We start from the raw sequence: 26,683 nt of genomic DNA, 5'->3' as shown, positions 1-26,683 counted from the left end.
TCTTCTCTATCTCTTCTATCAACCCTATCTGGTACGGATCCCACACCGCTGAGCAGTATTCAAGCAGTGGGCGAACAGGCGTACTGTATCCTACTTCCTTTGTTTTCGGATTGCATTTCCTTAGGATTCTTCCAATGAATCTCAGTCGCGCATCTGCTTTGCCGATGATCAACTTTATATGATCATTCCATTTTAAATCACTCCGAATGCGTACTCCCAGATAATTTATGGAATTAACTGCTTCCAGTTGCTGACCTGCTATATTGTAGCTAAATGATAAGGGATCTATCTTTCTATGTATTCGCAGCACATTACGCTTGTCTACATTGAGATTGAATTGCCATTCCCTGCACCATGCGTCATTTCGCTGCAGATCCTCCTGTATTTCAGTACAATTTTCCATTGTTACAACCTCTCGATATACCACAGCATCATCTGCAAAAAGCCTCAGTGAACTTCTGATGTCATCCACAAGGTCATTTATGTATATTGCAAATAGCAACGGTCCTATGACACTCTCCTGCGGCACACTTGAAATCACTTTTACTTCGGAAGACTTCTCTCCATTGAGAATGACATGCTGCGTTCTGTTATCTAGGAACTCTTCAGTCCAATCACAAACTGGTCTGATAGTCCATATGCTCTTACTTTGTTCATTAAACGACTGTGGGGAACTGTATTGAATGCCTTGCGGAAGTCAAGAAACACGGCATCTTCCTGTGAACCCGTGTCTATGGCCCTCTGAGTCTCGTGGACGAATAGCGCGAGCTGGGTTTCACATGACCGTTTTTTTTTAACCCATGCTGATTCCTACAGAGTAGATTTCTAGTCTCCAGAAAAGTCATTCTCTGATGATATTGCTATTCTCAATTGAAGTGAAGAAGAATTACAGGATCAAATGAATGGCATGAACAGTCTCATGAGTACAGAATATAGATTGAGAGTACATGAAGAAAGATGAAAATAATGAGAAGTAACAGAAATGAGAGACTTAACATTAGAATTGATGATCGCAAAGCAGGTGAAGTTAAGAAATACTGCAACCTTGGCAGCAAAATAACCCATGACAGATGGAGCAAGGATGACATACAAAGCAGACTAACATTGGGAAAATGTGCATTCATGGCCAGGACAAATCAACTAATGTCAAACATAGGTTTTAATATGACGAAGAAATTTCTGAGAATGTATATTTTGAGCAAAGCATTGCATGGCAGTGAGACACTACTGTGGGAAAACAGAAGAGAGTTGAAACATTTGAGATGTGGTGTGACAGGTTGAAAATTAGGTGGACTGATAAGGTAAGGAACGTAGAGTTTCTCTGCAGAATTGATGAGGAAAGGAATATATGGAAAACATTGACAAGAAGAAGGGAGAAGATGATTAGGACATCTGTTGAGGTATCAGGGAATATTTCCAAGGAACTAGAAGGAACTGTAGAGGCTAAAAACTGTAGAGGATGACAGTGACTGGGATACATCCAGCAAGTAACGGAGGACGTAAGTTGCAAGTGCTGCTGAGATGAAAAGGTTGGCACAGGAGAGGAATTCGTGGCAGGTTACATCACCCCAGTCAGAAGACTGATGATTCAACATAAAAAAGAAAATTAAAAAAAAAAAAAACCAACTAATCGTCATCTAATAGATCCTCAATTTTCTTTTCCATTTTTCTGTATATCATTCTTGTCAGCAACTTGATTCATGAGCTGATAAGCTAACTGAGGGATAATTCTCACACTTGCCAGCTATTGCAGTCTTCAGGATTCCCTTCAAAAAACAATTACAGGTCTTAGCATAATTCTGGATGAGCATCTGTACTTGGAATATCAAACAGGCAAATATTAAATGAGAGGCTGAATGTACAATGCCTTGGGATTCAAATGGATAACAAGATAAAAATAGATAAACTGACCAAGAAATGCAGTTCAGCATGTTTTTCTCTTAGAAGTATCTCCCACTGAGTTGAGATAAAGACAAGGATGTTGGTGATGATGCCTTTTTTCACATTATGTTGTGTTGTGGAATTGTCTCCTGGGACAGTAGACTAAAAGTAAATAAAGTAAGCTCACCAGAAAAAATAGAATTACCTCCCTCCCCCTCCCCCCCCCCCAAAAAAAAAAGAAAACTTACAAACAACTACTTTACCTCTGAGGTGCAGGCAACACACAAGTAAAAGGAATGATCATCATGAGAACCAGGATGGCTCTTCCTATGCCAACCATTTCCTGGACCCAGAAGCCTTCAGTCCCTGGTCTGGTTTTGATAGATCGATGACATCTTTGCCAAATGAACTCATGTTGAGGTTGACCTGTTAAATATTTTGAAATCTCTAAACATATCCTCCAAATCAAATTTCCCATGGTCCTATTCTGAATCCCATGCCACTTTCTTTGATGTTGACCTCATCCTCACTGTGGGTCAGCTAGACACTTCTGTTCATATTAAACCTACTAAGAAACAACAGTACTTACATTTTAATAGTTACCGTCCTTTCTACATCAAATGTTACTTCACATACAGCCTTGGTGTTTGAGGCAAACATACTTGTTCAGATGCAGACTCTTTACAGCAGTATGCCACCATTCTCACCTCAGCCTTCAATGAACATAATTATCCCACCAGTCTAGTTCAAAAGTAGGTTTCCCAGGCCACCACATCCAACCCTGGTACTGCTGATCTCTCCAAAACACAACTCAGGAGTACATGCCTTGTCGCTCAGTACTACCCCTGTCTTCAATGTAGTGATCAGCAGCTCAATCCTGGTTAGACCCTATGCTCTCTCTGTGCTCGTATCCCTACCCTATAGCTCTTACCCTGTGATCATTGCCACTATATGACTTGTCCCATGCACCTTCCTGCCAACATCTATCTCAGCCTTCTAACTGGCAAAATCCAAGGAAAACTCAGGGCAAATTTTTTGTGGAATGGAGGAGTGTTGCACCCCAGAATGAATACAGTGTCCATGCATAAATTTTTCCAAGTTTCTACTTGACAAGCTCAGAGACAAGAATGCCAGCATGAACCCGGTGTGGCAATTAATGTCAACACGGTGCACTACCAATGTAGCAGAAGGCAAGGCACCAGTCAAGCAATGCCAAAAAACCTGTGAGTGTGCTAGCAAAAGAGCAAGAACAAAATACATCATTACAGGGCAGTATGAAGTAACACTCTCAAACTCCAACTATCAGAGCGCTACTGCAATAGTCAAATACTGCTGAAGGGCCCAAACTCAATAACCCAGAATAATTATTGAGCCACTAAAACAAGGTCAGTAATGCCGACAAGTTCAGTCAACCAGAGAAACTGCATTCACCTGCCTAGAGCCACAGCATCATAGGTGCAGGCTACACTGCTTAAATAGCAGGGCTTGTGGACTTCACATTCAGATCAGTCATGTCACCATTCTGTCAGTGTCTCCAGTACAAGAGGGAATGACAGTCTATTGAGTTCCAGTGAAACCACAAAAAGCTGATGGTGATGGTGACGGTGCCACCTACTTGCTGAGTCTGACACCCAGATGCAGTCATCCCGATGCAAGCCAAAGCTGTGGTCTGCTGTTGCACCCTGCTTGGACACTGCACATGAGGAGAAGGCTGATGTGCTGCCAGCCCTCCTCCTACTGTTCTACATCTCCATCTATACTCTGGAAACCACCGTGAGGTGCATGGTAGAGGGTACATACCATTGTACCAGTTATTAGCATTTCCTCCCATTCCATTCACATGCAGAGTGCGGGAAGAATGATTGTTTGAATGTCTTTGTGTGTGCTGTAATTTTTCTAATCTTATCTTCACAATCCCTATGTGAGTGATACATAGGGAATTGCAGTATATTCCTAGAGTCATCATTTAAACCTGGCTCTTGAAACTTTCTTAAGAGACTTCCTTGGCATAGTTTGCGTCTATCTTCAAGAGTCTTTGAGTTCAGTTCCTTAAGTATCTCTGTGACACTCCCACAGATCAAACAAACCTATGATCATTCATGCTGCCTTTCTCTGTATCCCTCCAATGTCCCCTTTAGTCCTATTTGATACAGGTCCCCACACTTGAGCAGTGTTTCAGAACCAGTTATACGAGTGATTTGTAGGCAATCTCCATTGTAGAGTGATTGCACTTCCCCAGCACTCTACCAATAAACCGAAATCTACCACCAGCTTTACCCACAACTGAGCTGATGTGATCATTCCATTTCATGTCCTTACAAAATGTTACACCCTGGTATTTGTATGATTTGGTTGATTCAAACAGTGACTCATTAATATTATAGTCACAGGATACCACTTTTTTGTGAATTGCACAATTTTACATTTCTGAACATTTAAAGCAAGTTGCCAATCTTTGCACCATTTTTAAATCATATCAAGATCTGACTGAACATTTATGCTGCTTCTTTCCGATAGTACTTCATCATAAATAACTGCATCATCTGCAAAAAGTCTGAGGTTACTATTAATATTGCCTGCAAGATCTTGGCATACACTAATTTCCAAATGCAAGAACAACAAGATGCACAACAATTGTTGTGGTGGAAAAAGCCAGATAAGAGTACAAAACAATGAAAAGAAGTAATAACCAAAATTCTACTCTATACAATTACAAAGTGGGCAACAAAATACAATTTTCTACTGAAAGCTATGGTGAGTGTCTACTAGGCTAGAGCCCACACAGATATTAGCCAGAGCTGTCCTAGCTGTAGGTACACACTGCTGGTCTGACTCTGCTGGCATCCTTATAATACCAATTCGGCAGAGTGCTACACATAGTCACATTAGTTCCAATTGTTGGATCTCTGCCACATGGCCATTCACGAAGTAGTGTTGTATTTATGTGGAAAGTTTATTTATGTTTACATCCTCTGGTGATGTTTTGATCTGAGCTCTTGAAGGGAGGTCGGCAGCCCATCTTGCTTGTCTGTTGCACGGACCTTCTAACAGATAAGGGGCTGAAACTTCCTGGCAGATTAAAACTGTGTGCTGGACCGAGACTCGAACTCAGGGCCTTTGCCTTGTGGGCAAGTGGTATAGGGCAAAGGTCTCAAGTTCAAGTCTCAGTCCAGCACACAGTTTTCATCTGTCAGGAAGTTTCATATTAGTGCACACTGTGCTGCAGAGTGAATATTTCATTCTGGAAACATCCTCCAGGCTGTGGAAAATCCATGTCTCCAGAATATCCTTTCTTCCAGGAGTGCTAGTTCTGCAAGTTTCACAGGAGAGTTTCTGTGAAGTTTGGAAGGCAGGAGACAAGGTACTGGCAGAAGTGAAGCTGTGAGGACAGGCCGCGAGTCGTGCTTGGGTAGCTCAGATGGTAGAGTACTTGCCTACGAGGTGAAGGCCCCGAGTCCGAGTCTCGGTCTGGCACACAGTTTTAATCTGCAAGGAAGATTCATATCAGTGCCCACTGCACAGTGAAAATTTCATTCTGATAAGGGGCTACTGTGATAGGAGCTTTCTCCAGTTTTAATGATTTCAGCTGTTTCTCAATGTTCAATGTTGTCTGGTCCATTAAAGATATACAGCTTTATATGCCGTTGTTAGCAAGGGCTTTTTGCCTGGTAGACAACTCCAAATGTCAATTGCATGCAATTCTCATTCTTCACTCAGAAATTGATTGAGATAGATCTGTATTCAGTAACAGAAGCAATTCACAATTCCTGTTGGGTTTGAAAATTAAAAGGAGTGAGAATTGTCTCCAGTCCCTCTCAGGATCTTTTTACATCCACTGTTATGTGCCATGTTATATGGCTGTGTATGGCACACAGTTTACTTCCACTTGTAAACATCCAGTTCTGTCTACAGTATGTTACTACTTGTAATGGAACTTTACAGCGACCACTAGTGCTTGTCATGTTGCTGACACGATTTTTCAAACCATGAATCAACATAATCAGAAAAGTTGTGAAAAGTGTGGCTTTCGGGTACCTTAAAAATTTTCTTTTGGACTGGATGAAATTCCCCATTTCTTTCTTTAGTACTGGTGTGCAGGATGTTTTGTCATGCTATTTTCTGTAATGTTTTCAATGAATTTTTGATGATTAAAATCTCTTCCAGTGATGAAGGTGTGATTGGGAAATCTACATGCTAGTGAGCTGAGATGTTTTCCTAAAGCTCTCAGTTATGTCCAGAATTGAGTCTGACAACAGACAGGAAGACCTAATTATAAGTTTATGAACACCGTCAACACTGAGTCTAGCTCATCAATCTTACATGCAGCTTCAGTTTCTGTCTCAGTAGATTTTAGTTCCTGTCTGCTGTGACGTACACTTGAGTTTATGCCAAAAATCTCACTGCTGAAAATTTTGGGTTTTAGCTAGCTTAACTAGATAGTACTATATGCACTCCACTGCTTAGAACTCTGGAACTTTGTAGCAAATACTTTAGTAGTTATCACTAGGATTGTTTCATTTGTGGGGATCATTTATTTGAATCTTGCCAAATACTTCTGAAAATTCCCTCATGAAGGACAGCCTTCAGTATTATACATTATGCGTAAGGAGTACAAAGATAAGATACAAGAAATTAGGGCTCATACAGAACCATACAGACAGTCATTTTTCCCTTGCTCTATTTGTGAGTGGGACAAGAGAGGAAATGACAAGTAGTGGTACAGGGTACCCTCCATCATGCATCGTATGGTGTCTTGCAGAATATGTATGTAGATTTAGATACATTAACAGGCAGAAGCAAACACTGCTGACTTCTTCTGCAAAGTATGCTCAAACTAATCATTATAAAAATTACTTCTAGATCATTTTATACATGTACAGTAGGAGAAAACAACTATTTCAAATTAAGCCACTGGCTCCTACTGTACTATTCAGTTGCCGTTACTATCAAATACTTCAAACAGAACATTTATTTAACTTTATGGACACCCTTGTCAGCTGTGTATATTCTGACACAGTCAGGATTTATACAAGACAAATACTAAAGTTATCAGCAACTTACATTCTTGTGAGGAAGTAGTCTGATAAATTGTAGAAGGATAATTTTCAATTTGAGTAAATTAGTGGCAGTCATAACATTTTGTTGGTACACTTTGCAGAAGTAACATGCATGGGAAGGTTTGCAAGGCTTACAATTATTGTGTAATTTAGACTACTGACAGCTCTATCAGTCAAACTTGTATTTGGAGTGTTTCTCGGTCGGATATAACAACTGCATATCTTAAAGGTGACATTCATGCAGAATCTTGCATGGAAGAGATAGAGTTGCTGCTTGAAATCTTAGAAAGCATGACACAAGCTGAGAAAGACTACCACAGTCAATAAGGCACATGATATGCTTTAAGTCCTGAAACCTGGTGACAAAAGTGTGTACACTGAGAAAAGTCATTTATGGATTCCACATGGCAGGTTTGGCACGCCAAACTGAATGTAACTATAAAATCAACTGCACTGCAACCAATGACTGCACACCCTTGTACCTATGTGAATAGTGAAGGAAAATGTCCTGTCTTCCTGGTTATTTATGTTAATGGCATTGTAATTGTTTCTGTGGAGCCAAACAGGATGAAGCAAATCAAGGACAAGCTTTCTTCCAGATTCAATGTCAAAGAGCTTTGGGAAATAAGGTATTCCTCTGCACTGAGATCAATTATTCAGATTACATATTTATGTTATGTCAAAGTAACCACATCAAAGAAGACTTACATCAATTCAGAGAGGACTAAATACATGCCTGTAAGGATTATGTTAGCAACTGTATGGAAATTGGACTCAGCAGCTGTCACTGCAAGAAACAACATTCATCTTACTGTCAAAGAATTGGTTGGAGCCTGATGTACATTGCTGCAGCAAAATCACCTGGCATATTATATACAGTCAACAAGTAAAGCAGGCACAATAACAATCACAACATTGTTCATAGTCAAGCTGCACTGCAAATCCTAAGATATCATAAAGGAATGACTGACAAGACGTTGGTCTATATCAAGGATTAAGGAGAGAACCTTCCAGTTTTGTACAAGCTGACTGGGGAATGCCGAAATTGATAGGGCACCACACATAGGTTACAACATCAGATTTTCCAGAGCACTGACCTCATGGTATTCATGCAAGTAGGAACCATTACTCTTTCATCTATAGAAGCTGACAACATGAGCCTCATTGAAGCAATAAAGGGATTACTTTATGTGCCAACATTTATGAAAGAACCAGGATAGAGGGATCAGTCAAACATCTGCTTCTTAATGATAATCAGTCTGCTGGAAAGTTAGCATACCACCAAATTTTTCGCTCATAGACATAACATAGTCACATAAATTTTCAAACGACTTATGGGTATTCATCCAGGTAATATTTTCAGCGACTGCTGGTATTTTGGTGGGAGTACACCTCGCCATTTCCAAGACAGTTGCCTTGAAAATGGGTGGGTGTATTCTCACCTAAGTATCGGCAGTCACTGAAAATTTTACCTGGATGAATACCTGTAAGTTGTTTGAAAATTGTATATACCAGGAGAAACTCAGGTAGTCACATAAAGACTCATTTTATGTGTCAAATTCTCCAAGACAATGCACTGATACTGTAGTATCACATAACAGGGGGCATGGCTGCAGATGTATTGATGGAACCCTTTCCTGCACCAAAGTGTGAGAAGCTGGTTGGCATATTTATATTTTAAATCTAAAATCCTGAACTTATGACTTTGTTCTTAATTTATATCACTGGTATAAAAACTGAGAGGAATATTGCGCTTTCTTTGGTATTTGCAGATGTTCCTATGCTCAAGTAGTTCTGGCTTTTGTTTACAGTGTGAGGATTTACTCAATTCTGTTCAACCTTGAACACAGTAAATACACTACCTACCAAAAAAATGTATAGCACCAAGAAGACATGGTCAGATGTCAATCTAACTTCATACACATAAGCACCTTCAATAAGAATGTAAAAGATTAGATTTGCAATTCTCTGTAACAAGTACAACAATCACTAGGATTCATTAACTTTGCTCTTGTTTAGTGTTTTTACTAGGCCTGATAAGCTATACTAGGGGCACAAACTGGATCAAACATCGAGTGATCACTATGAATGACATGGGGACGCTGTGTGGGGAGCCATTGGGTACGACTACAGGTTATGGCTGATAGTGATTCAGGGAACTCAAAAGGCACAATGGCATGGCACAGACATCATACAATCTCATGTATTACTGCTCACGTGTTAGTAACATGGCGTCATTTTTCATCAGGGCAATGCTCATCCATACACTATGCACATTTCTATGAACTGTCTGTGTGATGTTGAGTTGCTCTTGTGGTCAGAAAGATCTCCAAATCTGTCATCAATGTTATGTGTGATACCAGCTCACAAATCAACTCCAGCTCAGTGCTGGCATCCAGGATATCAAGGACCACCATTACAACAGTTGTGAGCCCATTTGCTGTGGGAGGGGTTACAATGGCTGCATGACACCCTTCCCAACAAAATTAGTACATGCATCCTGGCCAGGGGTAGTACAATATAATATGGATATTGGGCTCATACTTACAAGTTATTTGCAAATTTTTCTCAGGATTGCGATCACTGAAATAATGCCGCATACCCTCTCAAACCATGTAGCTTCATTTCATTTCCTTCTACACATCTGGGTATTTCACTTTTTTCATCATGCAATGTATATACATGGCAAGCGAAGCAAGGTTTTTGGCAAATAATAGTACCATATTTACTCGAATCTAAGCAGCACTTTTTTCCGGTTTTTGTAATCCAAAAAACCGCCTGCAGCTTAGAATCGAGTACAAAGCAAGCGGAAGTTCTGAAAAATGTTGGTAGGTGCCACCACAGCTAACTTCTGCCGTCGAATATATGTAGCGCTACATAGGCATGCTTTGTAGGCACAAAGATAAATACTGGCGCCAAAACCTCTGCGTCAGTAAATAAATTAAAAAAAAAAAAAAGGTGAAAGATGAGCTTTTTTCTCCGCCCCGAGTTTCGACCACTGTATTTTCATACATTATTCAATGAAGTAAATACAAATTCCGTATTGTCCATCTTCGAATGTAGCAGAATTTCAATGTAATACGAAAATCCGACTGGCAAGACTGTTTGGGATGTTTGTCAATATGGCCAACTCTACATTCTGAATTTTTTCCTACCTGTGAGAAGAGATGGTTGCTAATAGGAACCTGATGAAATGTGAATCACATGCCGTATTCTCTTCACTATAAGAATAATACGAATATAAACATTTTGCCATGTATTATTTTGTGTTTGCTGCTATCTCATTTAAATCCTGTCTGCCTAATAAACTACGAAACTAGAGTGAGACAACAGCAAACGCGGAAGAATATACGTATTGTTTCATGTTTATATTCGTATTATTCTTATGCCTAATAGTGATACAGTCAGAAATGAAGCACAGCAACTGACTAGATTTTTAAATCTAAGGTGACTCTAATTTCTGTGCAGAATTTGATGTACTAAAGAAGCGGCTGCAAAGATTTTCAAACGGAGAAAAATTTTCGCCTGACTCTCGTTCAGGACTATGTTCTATCATACACAGTCTATTATTTGGTTCTTGTTGATCATTATCAAAGAAAGCAGCAGTGTAAGTAACAACAAATAGGAGTCTCTTGCCGTTGTTTCGGTTATGAGACAATTCCTCTCTTTTTTATTATTGTAAGCGGCGGTAGCACGCACAAAAGCAAGCCATGCCGCGAGCGGCGACAGGCCGTAAACAAGAACTATCAGAATGCGACAAACAATGCATGACGCAGTACAGTAATGCATTTTCAGCTTAGAGTGATGTAAACACCTATAAGAAAGAAAATGGCACTTATCAGATCAAAGCAAAATAAGCAATCGATTCAAACCAGACGAAGCGCATGAAAAAGGAAGGGTACCCGTATAAATACGGATGGAGTGCCTGACGCATAGCCATGGCTACCTGGTAAAGCTTAACTGCTAAGCTTACGACTCGAACCAAACTACTGTAGCTGCATCGTCATTCATTCGACCTAAATTGTGTCTCATATTACAATGGACCAACTTTGTTTCGATTTGGAGGTGCGGCCTAAAACTTTTTTCTCCCCTTGAATTTCGAGTCTCAGATTTCAGGTGCCACTTAGATTTGAGAATTTTTTTTTTCCTTGATTTCGAGTCTCATTTTTCAGGTGCGGCTTAGATTCAAGTGCGGCTTAGATTCGAGTAAATATGGTATATGGAGGGGCACGCAATTTTATTACTTGGTTAATACTTTTAACTCTTGTAATAACTAAAATACTGAATCAAGATTTTTTTTATTTTATAGAATAACACAGTTCTTTGAAATCACATTCAGAAGCTCTTGAAAAAATGAGCACCGTTTTATAAATCTAGTTAATGTTGGCACTGAAACTGTTCATAAAATGTTTGAGAAATGTGCTAGAACTGAAAAGGTAGGATGGCTGCAAGTGGCTATTGAGGTCTCTCATGACAGGTCACCATCATTGTATCTAGCATTTTGATTGTTTACTTTTTCCCACAAATGTTGTTCACTTTGGCATGAGTCACAAATGTTGTTCACTTTGACAATAGTATGAATACACATCTGAAATTGTCTTCATAAGTTTTTCTGTGATATGCTAGAAGATACAAAAATTGTGTCTGTCCCCATATTTATGTCATTTACACTGAGGTGACAAAAGTCATGGGACAGCAATATGCACATATACAGATGGTGGCAGGAGCACATATACAGATGGTGGCAGTATTGCATACATGAGGTATACAATACACAAGGGCAGTGCATTAGTGGGGCTGTCATTTGTACTCAGGCAATACAGATGAAATGGTTTCCGAAATGATTAGGCCGCACAATGAGAACTGACATACTTTGAAAGTGAAATGGTAGTTGGAGCTACATGCATGGGACATTCCATTTCAGAAATGGTTAGGGGACTCAATATTCCAAGATCCACAATGCCAAAAGTGTGCCGAGAATACCAAATTTCAAAGATTATCTCTCACCATGGAACAACGCTGTAGCTGATGGCCTCCACTCAATAACCGAAAGAGGTGGTGTTTGCTTGAGCTGTCAGTGCTAACAGACAAGCACCTCTGCATGAAATAACCACTGAAATCAATGCAGGATGTACGATGAATGTATCCATTAGGACAGTATGACGAAATTTGGCGTTAATGGGCTATGGCAGCAGATGACCGAGTTCGTTTCCTAACAGCACGACACCATCTGCAGCACTTCTCCTGCGCTCATCACCATATCAGTTGGACCTTACACGACTGAAAAACCGTAACCTAGTCAGACAAGTTCAACTTCAGTTTGTAAGAGCTGATGGTAGGGTTCAAGAGTGGCACAGACCCCATGAAGCTACGGACCCTACTTGTCAACAAGACACCATGCAGGATGGTGCTGGTTACATAATAATATGGGCTGTGTTTATATGGAACAGACTGGGTTCTCTGGTCCAATTGAACTGGAAGTGGTATGTTTGGCTACATGGAGACCATTTGCAGCCATTCATGGACTTCATGTTCCCAAACAACAATGGAACTGTCACAGGGACGGAACTAATAGCAGTTGGTTTGAAGAACATTCTGGACAATTCGAGTGAATTACTTGGCCACCCAGATTGCCCTATATGAATCCCATTGAACATATATTGGATGTAATTGAGAGGTCAGTTTTTACACAAAATCCTGCACCAGCAACCATTTTGCACTTATGGATTGCTATAGAGGCAGTGTGGCTCAGTATTTCTGCAGGGAACTTCCAGTGACTTGTTGAGTCCATGCCACATCTAGTTGCTGCACTATTCTGGGCAAAAGGGGTCCAACATGATTATTAGGGAGTATCCTGTGACTTTTGTCACTTCAGTATGCAGAAGGTCCAAGCAGAAATCTGTTTAATCTTAGTAGTTTAGGCCTATTTCTTGCTGCATGTAATAACAGTGCCTTGCATGAAAGATAAATTTGTCAGTGTTTACACCACAACAGTTCATTATGGTCGACATGCCATTCGGTTTGGATATGATTCTGGCATACTTCTGCAAAATAGTTTCACTGCCAACATTAAAATGTGTTACAGGACTGTATCCATCTCTTCAAGAGCTTTCAAATGTATCTGAAATAAAGTGCCTGTACAAAAAGGGAGATATCTTAGAAAAGGGTAACTATGAATGTGTATGAGGGGGTTAAAAAAAACTGAATAACAATGCCATGGGCAGACCCCGTGTATTACGCATTTCTGCCACTAGGTGCATATAGTGCAACTCATTGCCAGTTCAGTGCCACCTGTCTTGTTGACCTTACTTGTTCTGTTCATCTGCAGTGATTGGTTTTGCTAGTGCTGTTTCATTCTTGTTTCATTTTTTATGATGACAAGTTTAAATGAACAATGTGCACATGTGTTTTCTATTCAATAATAATGCTTCTGAAGCTGTTTTAATGTTGAAAACAGCTTGCCAAGATGATGCTGTGGGAAAAACTCGAGTGTATGAGTCGTTTGCTCAATTTAAAAATGGCGACATGTCGATTAATGACAAACTTCATTCTGGACGTCCACCAACTGCCCAAATCAACAAAAATATTGAAAAAATCAAGAGCTTGTGCTCACAAACCATTGATAGACAATTGACCAACTGTCAGAGATTGGTGGAAGACCTGGGAATGAAAAGGGTTGCTGTCAAGTTTGTTTCATGGTGGGTTCTGACTGACAATCAAATGGAGTTGAAACATGTCATGCTTTGAAACAACAGCTTGAAACTGATCCAGATTTTCTGTCAAGGTTCATGACTGGTGCTGAGTCATGGTGCTATGGTTGTGACCCAGAAACAAACGACCGTCAAGCCACCCCATCCAAAAAAATGTCATCATGCCAAATCAAATATCAAAACAATGCTGATTTGCTCTTTTGATGCCAAGACGTAGTTCAATCAGAGTTTGTTCCCCCAGGTCAGACAATCAATCAGACCTTATACTTGGAACTTTTAAGAAGGTTGTCCAATAGTGTTTCTCGAAAAAGACCCGATTTGTGGCAGCCAGGAGACTGGTTCTTCCATCACAACAATGCACTTGCACACACGGCCATCTGTGTTAGACAGTTTTTGACTAAAAATGGCATGGTTCCACTGTCCCACATACTTTATTTGCCTGACTTGGCTCCACGCAACTTTTTCTTATTTCCATGCATGAAAAGGGGTATGAAAGGAGACCCATTTGACAACATTGAGAAGTCAAGAAAAAATGAGATGAGCTGTTAGAAATTTCTAAAGATGACTACAAAAAATATTTTGAACAGTGGAAGTATCACTGAGACAAATGACTTAGTTGTAATGGAGAGTACTCTGAAGGAGATAAAGTTGTTTTGTAAGCAATCTGAATATATACAGCTTTTAAAAATAATCCCTCCTTTTCTTTTTTGGGGGGATACCTCCTCTCATTGTTAGAGGAGGAGGAGGAGATTAGTGTTTAACGTCCCATCAACAACGAGGTCATTAAAGATGGAGTGCAAGCTCGGGTGAGGGAAGGATGGGGAAGGAAATTGGCCGTGCCCTTTCAAAGGAACCATCCTGGCATTTGCCTGAAGCGATTTAGGGAAATCACGGAAAACCTAAATCAGGATGCCCGGAGACGGGATTGAACCATCGTCCTCCCAAATGCGAGTCCAGTGTGCTGACCACTGCGCCACCTCGCTCGGTCTCATCGTTAGTGTCACCCTTCTCAAAAGTGATAGAAAATATCATGGAACCCTCCTTTTCTGTTCTTATATTGTTGACATTAGGGTCCATACAAATAATGTTCAAATTACATTCTTTGCCGATGATACAAGTGCTGTAATAAGGAACCTAGATCAGGCATTTCCAAGTACTACTAATAGAGCTCTAAGAGTACATACAAAACTGGTGTGATACAAATTTCCTGACTTAAATCATTCAAAAATCAATTTTATTTGTTTCAGAAAAACAGGATCACAGCAAGAACCCATTTAGTATTAATAACCAGTAAACAGAAATGACAACTACCACTAAAATCTTGTGTTCTAATCTTGATGAAAGTTTAGACTAGAACATCCATATTCTACATCTCACAAATCAACTGAACCCTGTCTGCTTTGCTTTACATTTAGTCTGAAAAATGTGCAGCATAAACTGTGTAAAAGCTATACATTTTTCATATTTCCACTGTGCAGTTGTGTATGTGATCACAATCTGGGGGCAGCAGATCTCAATACATTTTTCACTGGACAAAGAAAGAATTATTACAAAAAGTTGCAGATTAAAATGCTTGTTCAGCTGAAGATACTCCTCTTTTTCTTGGTTCTATATTAAAAAAAATGTAATTAGCATAAAATTAGGATAAGTTGAGAACTGCTTTGGATCAACATCCATACACGCAAAAACATCCATGTAATAAGGGTAAATAAAGCCATCACACATAGACATTTGAACACATTGGGTATTTGACTGTACAAGCAGCTCCTTGATTCTACAAAAGCAATTAAGAAGATTACTGTGTTCAAGAACACAGATTTCAAATATCTCATGGTAAACTGCTTCTATGGTGTGAGTGATTACTTGCACCAAATGCAATAAATAGTTGTTGAATCTTACAGAAAGATCTATGGCATCATTATTTACATGAGGTGTTAATGTCATGTAATTATGCAATAATTTTTTCTGCTTCTGTTATACTAGCCTTCATATCATCATCATCATCATCAGCCAATTCAATCATTAAATGATGCGACCTCTTCGAGTCGTGGATTCAGGTAGGCTTTCAGCAGTCTTCTCCAAGTGGGACGGTCTTGGGCAGTTCTCTGCCAGGTGTTGTTACCAGCGATCTTCTTGATGTCTTTGTCCCATCTGTCTGGTGGTCTTCCACCAGGCCTCCGGTGCTCTCTCGGACACTGGAGGCCTAGAGGAAGACCACCAGACAGATGGGGCAAAGACATCAAGAAGATCGCTGGTAACACCTGGCAGAGAACTGCCCAAGACCGTCCCACTTCATATATTGTGTATTATTTTGGACTTATGTTTTGTTATCAAATCAAACTGTATTTTTATCTGCATTGTGTCTCACAAAGTTCAAGTTTAGCTTATATCCTGAAATTGGAAAAAAATGATGTACTCCATAGAGATTAAGTGACTGATTACATGTTCTTTTACTTTTTATACTTTCTGATGACACACTCACATTATAATTTCACAATGTCATCTTTTAAGCTCACTATTCCAAATGACTAAATATTTTGATGTTTCCATCATTATATTTATTCAAGGGCATTATGACTGCATTACAAGATCCCACAAAACTACAGACCAGTGAAACTGTTTCTCCTCATAACACAATGAACAGAAAACAATTGCAATGCATTTCACACAGACTTCAAATTTTTGAAAAAGTACCTAAATACATTGGTGTAAAATTAATACAAGCATTACTAAACCTAAAAACTGAGAATATGTTGCCTGCATCCCTAAAAAGGTTTTTGAAAGAAGAAGAACTCTACAGTGTGTCTGAATACAGAAGCAGATAGTGAGGAGAAGTTCATACCATGAATGATGAACACAATGTACAATATTAAGATAGACTAGAATTACAAATTAGTGCAAGGAACTAAACTAGAATTAAAACTACTCATGTACAATATAAGTGTTGGTATGTTGATAGAGACACAAACAAACACACACACAAAATTCAAGCTTTCACAACCCACGATTGCTTCATCAGGAAAGAGGGAAGGAGAGGGAAAGACGAAAGGATGTGGGTTTTAAGGGAGAGGGTAAAGAGTCATTCAAATCCTGGGAGTGGAAAGACTTACCTTAGGGGGAAAAAAGGACAGGTATACACTCGTACACACGCACACATATCCATCCACACATATACAGACACCAGCTGCTTGTGTCTGTATATGTGCGGATGGATATGTGTGTGTGTGCGAGTATATACCTGTCCTTTTTTCCCCCTAAGGTAAGTCTTTCCACTCCCGGGATTGGAATTACTCCTTACTCTCTCCCTTAAAACCCACATCCTTTCGTCTTTCCCTCTCCTTCCCTCTTTCCTGATGAAGCAACCGTGGGCTGCGAAAGCTTGAATTTTGTGGGTGTGTTTGTGTCTCTATCAACATACCAATGCTTTCGTTTGGTAAGTTACATCATTTTTGTTTTTAGATATATTGTTCCCACGTGGAATGTCTCCCTCTATTATATTCATGTACAATATAAGATTCACAAAAATGTATTTTTAACTCTGGTGTCAATCATTTAGCATTAAGTACATACTGTGCAAGCTGATGTATGTTATTAACGTGTAGTCTATTATATGTGTATTGTCTAGATGTAAGCAAAATGACATGTCCTATATAACAAGTGCATACACGTACAAAAGGTAATTTATGGAACTAATAAAAAATCACTATCACAATCTTCAGACTGAAGGCACATGTTGCAAGTAGTTTCTGTTGTTTTCTCAATAACACTTGACAATGTGATGAAAACCACTTGTGACAGATGCCTTTAGTTTGGAGAAGACCACTGGTTGGTCGAAAGTAGCTACTGAAAGATGGCATTGTGAAATGGTCAAATGACTATCGTAAATGATGCAAAATATTGAAGAAAGTATTCAAATATGTCTCAATAACTTTTATTGCAGTGGATACTCTTTATTACATCAAACTGTGTGTTTATTTGATGACATCAATATGGTATTGCATTGTATCTGAATGAATAAATGATATGAAATAAAAGACAGGATAAATATTTAAATCCAGTTGCAGTGCAATACTTGTCTGAGCAGAATAGAAAAGAATTGATTTCTATTATGTTAACTGGTAACTAAATATCATTATTGGAACTCCTTACCATTCTTTATGTGGTCCAGATCACTACTTTTACTCATCCAACCATGGGCGAGCACCACAGTAGGCCATTTGGAGTCAAAGCCTCCAATGTTATCACAGTCAATGACACTTGTATCATTATTCCTAGAAAGAAATGTTGTATTGGTGTGACAAATTCATTTTTATTGCCATATAAAAAAAGTTACAGCTGCTATGAACATTTCAAATTTGGACATCCAAAGGCAGCCAATAATCATTTGCTAATGTGTTACAGCACACTGTAAATATCACACTTAAATCATGCCATTTCTCTTCAAATGTATATTGGTATGCACATAAAATGTAAAAATACAGTCTTTATAGCACTCTCTCCACATCACTAGAAACCAATGGTGAGTGCTGAAACTATGGCCAGCTGTGCTACAATCAACTCAGGCAGTGGATACAGCTGTCCGTTTCTGACTGTGCGTACCTTGATGTGACGTCATCCCTTCCGGCACTACGGGTGTTCCATTTCTCACATCACCTGATCAGTATTTTTGCTTGAAAGTTCATGTAAACTAATGTGTAAGCAATGTAGCGAATTCTGTAGATGATGTGTTAAATAGACACTTTCCCAGTAGAACTTCAGATGAGGAAGTGAGAGTTAAAAAGTGTGGCTAACCTACTCAAATTTAAATATAACATGGGGAAGAGATGAGACAGGGATCCAATCTGGCTCACACTCTTGGGACAAGGCTCATTGATTTGGCTCAAACTCTGTGAGTAGAAGCAAGTAAATGCCTCATTCAAGTGCCTAAAATATTTTGTTTGAGTGGGCCATAGGAAAAGGTAAAATGCTCTCTAACTCATTGGTATTGAATTGGTTCAGTTCCTGCTGTTACCATCTTCTTCTTCTTTTCTTCTCTCTCCCCCCTCCCCCCCCCCCCCCCCCCTCTCTCTCTCTCTCTCACACACACACACACACAATGTTAAACTACTAATTACAAAATTTAAATACACGTAAACAGTTCAATTTATACATGTAAACTTAATACATTCAATTTAGTTATGATTACTACTCTTGTACATCAAAAGGCTATAAGAGGTAGCAAAAAAAGTGAGTACATGAGCAAATTTATTATGAAAGTGTATGAAAAGAGTCGGAGCTGGGTGTGATGTTACCAATGCGTTCATTTTTGTAATACTGTAGCACACTGGTAAAATTTTACATGTGCTATCATAGTGAATATCCAGTTTTATGTCACAGCCACCTAAACAGCACTGGAAAACATTAGAGAAAGGATTTTATTAGTAGCCTGTTAGAATGTCATCCCAAGTTGTGAGAGTAGTGTGAGTAGTGCAGTGTGATGCAGGTCCCATGGTCTCAATTCATAGGATTTGTAAAAATGATTCATATACAGTTTCATACAAAACAGAGCCAAACAGCCTGTCAGCAAGTTCATTGCCACGGATTCCAGTGTGTCCTGGGGTCCACACAAACACCACAGAAAGGCGGGACTGTTCCAGGGCATAGATGGACTCCTAAATGGACGCTACCAGAGGATGGCGAGAGTAGCACTGGTCGATAGCTTGTAGGCTGCTCAATGAGTCAGTACACAGGAGAAATGACTCACCAGGGCATGAGTGGATGTACTCAAGAATACGAGATATGGCCGCCAGCTCTGCAGTGAAAACACTGCAGCCAACTGGCAAGGAGTGCTGCTTAATATGTCCTCCATGAACATATGCGAAGCCTACGTGACCATCAGCCATTGAGCCATCAGTGTAAACAACTTCAGAGCCCCAGAACATGTCAAGAATCAAGAGGAAGTGACACCATGGAGGCGTACGTGAATGGACCACAAGTAGAGGTGGTAAAGGAAAGGACTCCACTTCGGAGAGAAGCACACGTGAACCACAATTGTTAGCCCCGATCTCGGCCGCTGATGTGGGAGATGGACTGCCGCGGGCAGGAAAAGGAGACAGTAATTCGGATGCTCAGGGCAACTATGAATGTGTGCTGCATAACTGGCGAGCAGTTGTGCACGGTTGATCTGCAGTGAACGAACACCAGGCTCCACCAGTAAGCTGGTCACCGGACTCGTCCTAAAAGCTCCTGTCGCTAATCAAACCTCACAGTGAGGCACAGGGTCAAATTAATGCAAAGCTGAAGGAGCTGCTGAACCATAAACCACACTCCCATAGTAAATTCAAGGGCTCTGTAGAGCTGCAGCAGCGTACAGCGATCTACACCCCAATTGGTGTTGCTCAGGCAGCGGAGGGCATTGAGGTGCTGCCAGCACTTCTGCTTAAGCTGATGAAGATGGGGGAGCCAAATCAATTGAGCATTGCAGTCCTAGGAATTGATATGTCTCACTACAGTGAGTGGATCGTCATTAAGGTAAAGTTCGGGTTCCGGATGAACAGTACGACGCCAACAGACGTACATGACACACGACTTTGCAGTTGGAAACTGGAAGCCATGGGCTAGACCCCATGACTGCACCTTGTGGATGGCTCCCTGGAGGTGCCGCTCAGCAACAACAGTACTGGAGCAGCAGTATGAAATGCAGAAGTCATCTGCATACAGAGAAGGTGAGACAGAGGGCCCGACAGCTGCTGCTAGACCATTAATAGCCACTAAAAATAGAGAGACACTCAGTTCAGAGCCCTGCAGGACTCCATTCTCCTGGATATGGATGGAACTATGGGAGTAATCAACTTGGACAAGGAAAGTACCGAGCAACAGGAAGTTTTGGATAAAAATTGGGAGTGGTCCCCGGAGACCCCACCCATACGATGTAGCAAGGATACAATGTCGCCAAGTCGTGTCATATGCTTTATGTAAGTCAAAAAAGACAGCAATCAGATGTTGCCATCTAGAAAAGGCTGTTCAGATGGCAGAGTCGATGGACACAAGAGTATCAGTGGTAGAGCAAACCTAGCGGAAGCCGCCCTGACATGGAGCCAGCAAGCCATGTGACTCGAGGATCCAACCCAACCGCCGACATACCATACATTCCAGCAGCTTACAAAGAAAGTTCGTGAGGCTAATTGGCTGATAGCTATCCACATCAAGTGAGTTTTTACCGGGTTTGAGTACCGGAATGATGGTGCTTGAGATGGAAAGATGCCATCGCACCAGAGCTGGTTGAAGATGATGAGAAAATGTCACTTGTAGTCAGATGAGAGATGTTTAATCATCCGGCTGTGGATGCAATCAGGCCCAGGTTCTGTGTCAGGGCAATGTTCATGGGCACTGAGGAGCTCCCACTCTGTAAATGGGGTATTATAGGATTCACTGCAGCATGTAGTGAATGAGAGGATGTTCCCTTCCAGCCGCCGTTTGAGTGTACGAAAGGCTGGGGGGTAATTCTCTGATGCAGAGGCTCAAGCAAAGTGCTCAGCAATCACATTTGGGTTGATACATAACTCGCCACTTATGGTAACACTGGTGACAGCTGTGGGGGCCTGGTACCCGAAGAGACATTTGATCTTTGCCCAGACTTGGGAAGGTGACTTGTGGCACCCAATGGTGGAGACGTACCTCTCCCAACACACCTTCTTCCATTGTTTGATAAGGTAGTCAACACGGGCACAGAGCTGTTTAAAGGCTATGATGTGCTCCAGGGAAGGGTGCCTCTTATGCAGCTGTAGAGCTTGCCGATGCTCTGTAATTGCTTCAGCGACTTCCGGCGACCACCAAGGGACTGCCTTATGCCTCGGGCACCCTAAAGAGCGAGGGATCGCGTTTTCGGCTGCAGAAACAATTGTGCTAGTCACCTGCTCAACTATCACATCGATGTTACCATGTGGGGGAGATTCAGTGGCGACAGCAGAGGTGAAAGTTCTTCAGTCCACCTTGTTCAAAGCCCATCTGGGCAGTCATCCATGTGCATGATGCTGGGGCAGCGACAGGAAGATGAGGAAATAGTCACTACCACACAGGTCCGTCAAGTGCTCTCCAGTGGAGAGATGGGAGAAGTCCTGGGCTGCAAAGTGATAAATCAATGGCCGAGTAACTACCATGAGCCACACTGAAATGTGTGGTGATCCCAGTATTTAAGAGGCAGAGGTCAAATTGCGACAGTAAAGTTTCGACATCTCTGCCTCAGCCGTAAGCATGGTACCACCCGACAAGGGGTTATGGTCGTTAAAATCTCCCAAAAGTAGGAAAGGTTTAGGGAGTTGATCAATCAGTGCAGCCAATAAATTCAGGGGTACTGCACCATCTGGAGGAAGATATACATTGCAGACAGTTATTGCCTGCGTCATCCTTATTCTGACAGCCACAGCTTCAAGAGGGTTTTGAGGGGGCCCATGTTCACTACAGACCGAGTTTATGACATAAACGCAACCTCCACCTGACACTCCATTATAGTTGCTGTGGTTCCTGTAATATCCCTTATAGCCACGGAGGCCAGGGGTTCGCGTTGCTGGCAACCAGGTTTCCTGGAGGGCAATGCACATAGCAGGTGTAAAGCTTAACAGTTGCCATAGATCAGCCAGGTGCTGGAAAAAAACACCACAGTTCCACTCGAGGATGACATTGTGAGATTGGGAAGGCATGGAACATTCAATGAGGCAGTTTACGCCTCAGAGTCACCTGCTGCCACTGATTTATTGCCTGAGCAGTCTATATCCATTGTGTCTGAGGGTCTGACGAGATCTAGGTTCTCAGCGGACGCCAAAATCTCCACCCCATCCTCAGCTGCAGAGCTTGTAGGTAGCGGTGGTGTGGGTGCCACTGCAATTTCCTTGGTCTTAGGGGTTTTCTTTTTGAATTTCTCTCGCTGCTCCTTGGGTTTCCCTGGCTGGGAAGACTTCACTGGCTCAGGCTCCGGGACTGATGATGAGCGTGAATCCCTATGACCAACTGCTTTTGGCTCTTCAGCCACTGGCGGGTGTCATCTTTCCCACTAGAAGAAACCTGGCTCTGAGAAGTGACCTGGGTTGGCGGAGCTGATGGTGCCAGAGCTGTTGTAGCAGCAGCGTAAGACGATGTCATACGCACAGGATGCAGGCATTCAAATTTTCTCTTATCCTCAGTGTAAGTCAGTTGGTCCAGGGTCTTGTACTCCATGATTTTCCTTTCTTTCTGGAGAATCCTGCAGTCAGGCGAGCAAGGCAAATGGTGCTCTCCGCAGTTGACACAGATGGGAGGTGGGGCACATGGATTATTGGGGTGTGATGGGCATCCGCAATCTCAGCATGTGATGCTGGAAGTACAGCGGGAAGACATATGGCCGAAGTTCCAGCACTTAAAGCACCACATCAGGGGAGGGATATAGGGCTTTACATCACACTGGCAGACCATCACCTTGACCTTCTAGGGCAATGTACCACCCTAAAAGGCCAAGATGAAGGCACCGGTGGCAACCTGATTATCCCTCGGATCCCGGTGGACACGCCAGATGAAATATGCACCTCACTGCTCTAAATTGGTGTGCATCTCATCATCGGACTGAAAAAGAAGGTCTCTGTGAAATATGATACCCTGGACTATATTTAAGCTCCTGTAGGGTGTGATGGTTACAGAAACATCTCCCAGCTTGTCACAAGTGAGTAACTCCCATGACTTGGCATAGGATGCCGTTTTGATCAAGACTGACCCAGATCTCATTTTGGACAAGCCTTCCACCTCCCCAAACTTGTCCTCTAAATGCTCAACAAAAAACTGAGGCTTCATCGTCTTGAAATATTCCCAATCAGTTCTCGAACATACAAGGTACTGGGGCGAATAAGATCTGCTGCCATCCTTAGCCTGACGTTCCTCCCATGGTGTGGCCAGGGAGGAGAATAATTTGTCATACTTCTATGAGTTGAATTGAGCTCGTGATCGCTTAGAGACTGCTGGTGTTCCACCACCAGCAAGAGACGATGGACTATGCTTCATTGTGTGTCATCCGCCCTGATGCCACCCACTCCAACAAGGGGCCCTCCCTATGGGTGCCACCCAGCTGCAGTGAAGGCCACCTGGCAGGATGGCCATTGCTGGGAGTCCCGATGCCCCAACAGGATGTGCATCTACCCCTTGGCATATGTGGGGAGTTAATGGTGCAGGCATCAGCAGAGCCATCCCTGTGTGGTCAGGGGGCTACAACCAACAGGGTACATGGCAGCCCCACTACAACGGACTGGCTACCAAGCTGGATATCAGGTGCAAAGAAGTCCATGGTCATCGTCGGCGCAGAAATCGATGCTGCATAGTGCATGGTGGAAAACGCACACAGGAAGGTGTCCTCACCCAAGAGACGGAGAAAGAGCTGGACTGCTATGCAATGATGAGAAAGTGGGCTAAAGATCTCAATGCATGATGGACACAATGCACCTTATAAGGCACCCTTCCCAAATTGGCTCACTCTTTGTGAAAATTTTGAAGAATGGAGATCAAATCCTACAGGGGACCATCACATAAAGTCCGAAATGTGTGAAACTCCTTTTAGTCACCTCGTACAACAGGCAGGAATACCTCAGCCCTATTCTAACCCCTGGACCCACAGGGGTTGGGGGGGGAGCTTGAATGTATCCAGAACAGAAAGGGACCAGCTGTTGCTGCTGCCGTAATATTGTGTGCACAGGCAACACTGCACAATCCCATGCTCGATTGTCAATTACTTGGTGATTTATGCTGTATTTTTGATGCTGATATATAATGAACAATTTTAAAGTATCATACTCCAGTAAAAACACAAAATCAGATGACGGCCCGACAGTGGCGCAAAAGCTGGGTGATGGGACAGCAATAAGTTTTTTTTTTTTTTTTAAATTAATGTGACTCATTTCAGTTTCCATGCAGACACGAAGAATGTAATAATCTCAGTACCAGAGAAGCCAGGTGCAAACAAGTATGAGTATCAACAGAAGAGTGGAACAAATGGTGAAAAGCTGACCTGGGGGAGAATCAGTTTGGGTTTCAAAGAAATGTAGGAACACCAGACAAATACTAGCCCTATAACTTATTTGAAAAGATAGATTGAAGAAAGACAAATCTAAAGTTATAGCGTTTGTAGATGTAGAAGAGACTTTTGACAATGTTGATTGGAATACACTCTTTGAAATTCTGAAGTCAGCAAGAGTAAAATACTGGAAGGAAAAGGTTATTTGAAACATGTACAGAAATTAGACTGCAATATATATGTCAAAGGATATGAACTAGAAGAAGCTGTTTAGAAAGGAATGTTATTCAGTCTATGCAGCAGAGAGGGTAAAAAATTCATTCTGGGAATAGAAAAAAAAATGTTACTCCAAAAAAGAAAAATTTTAAGATTACATAAAGACAGCATTTGTTGTTAGGTAACGACACAGTAGCTGACACTAGTTGCAGTAACATCCTGTATTTTAGGTAATATATTTTATCCCGTCTACATATCTCTTAGCTTGGGTGAAACAGAGTAATAAAAGTTTTTACTTCCCTCCATTGTAGTGTTACATCTGAAGACGGCCTAATCTGAACAAAACCAGAAATAACAGTCAATAAAACATCTAGACTGTATTGTTCATAAAATTTTACCAAACATAAGAGCACAGAAGTAGAATACTCAAACACTATATGTGCTTTCAAGCATCTGCTGATGCCACATATGCAATTCGTCAATCACAAATACAGTTGGCCAAGCAAAACAGAAGTGGGTCTTTTCTGTTGGCTGACGGTTGTGTCGCCACCAGTTGGAGCCCGAGCATCTCACATTCATATCAGTAGGCCGCTGGAATGTTGACTGCTTGAGTGGGTGTATTGTATTGTGTTATGAATAAAGTTATGTAAAAGTAACTGGCTATGAGTACTGATCAGCTCACCTTGATGACCCACACCCAGCCTCTGCTCATCCTGGACCAGATCCATCATACGACTAATATAAATTTAAGTGAAATTCATTCCTAAAATCCAGCTTATCTGTAACAGGTATAGATGTGCTATCCAAAGCAACATATGAAAATTTGTGCTGGACCAGGACTTGAACTCAGATTTCCAGCTTTTTGCAAGTGGTTGCCTTACCACTTAGGCTGTCCAGACTGACACAAAGTTCTGTATGTCACACACCTATCTATTTCCTCTCATAGATTATAAATTCATTTACCCATACTTGCATATCTTTTGGTTTCTGTGCAGGTTTTAGAATCAGGACAACGAGAAGTCAAAAACTACAGTTGTCGTTTTCATCACAAACCTGTCTTCATCTTGATGCCTAGCCAGAATGTGGAGGCCAAGGAACTATTACTGCAGGAAGCAGAAAACAGAGCATTAGCTATTTTCATGCAGAGAAACACCCAGAAATGTTACAAAGAGTTCACACTGGTAATCCTAGTGACAGAACAGCAGCTCTTATAATTGCAGAGTAATTGGAAGAGATACATTTTGTCACAGAACAATAGGTAAATAACCATGATTTGGCTTCAGAGGTCAAATATTACAGGTGTAAATGTAAGAGCCATATGCAGAAACCGCATAGGCAATCAGAGTCTTAATCATGTAGGGAAGTGGATCACTGAGCATTGGATTGTTGAAAAGGAAGAATGGGAAGCAGCGTCAGAATAAGCAGTCATTAAACTCAAACAGGAATGCTTCAACTGTTGGAAAGCAGTCCTAAAGACCTTAACAATACACAAGTTAGTGCACAGATGGAATGCTGTTTAGTGGGCTTAGTGAGTGGTCTAGAACAGAGGTTTCTTGTGGACATGGGGCACATGTGTCCGTTATCAATCTGGACTTGGTGAGCAGGAGGAGACTTGGGCCACCATGACATACATTATGTGGGGTTGGTGCTAACAGTGCTGAGTTATTGGGCATGATGGTACTTACTATTGGGAAACTAAGTTTATGGAATGTATGGAAGTTTTGCCATCTGTGGGTGAAGGACATTCATTGATTCTCAGGCTATATTTTCTCAACCAACGTCATGCTAGAATCGATCTTCGGCAATGCACC

General features: G+C 41.3%; 1 protein-coding gene across 1 annotated transcript in view; it reads right to left on the bottom strand.

Moving 5' to 3' along the window:
• The window catches only part of LOC124788425 (lipase member H-like), a 154,974-nt gene that overhangs the window by 87,854 nt on the left and 40,437 nt on the right, over positions 1-26,683 (bottom strand). The window contains exon 2 of the mRNA XM_047255692.1: positions 17,798-17,919. Within this exon, the coding sequence (XP_047111648.1) occupies positions 17,798-17,919 (122 nt within the window). The remainder of the gene's footprint in view (positions 1-17,797; positions 17,920-26,683) is intronic.

The sequence above is a fragment of the Schistocerca piceifrons genome, chromosome 3 (assembly GCF_021461385.2).
Source record: "Schistocerca piceifrons isolate TAMUIC-IGC-003096 chromosome 3, iqSchPice1.1, whole genome shotgun sequence".
Taxonomy (NCBI): domain Eukaryota; kingdom Metazoa; phylum Arthropoda; class Insecta; order Orthoptera; family Acrididae; genus Schistocerca; species Schistocerca piceifrons.
Note: the sequence above shows the minus strand (reverse complement) of the source record. Positions and strands in the feature narration are given on the sequence as shown.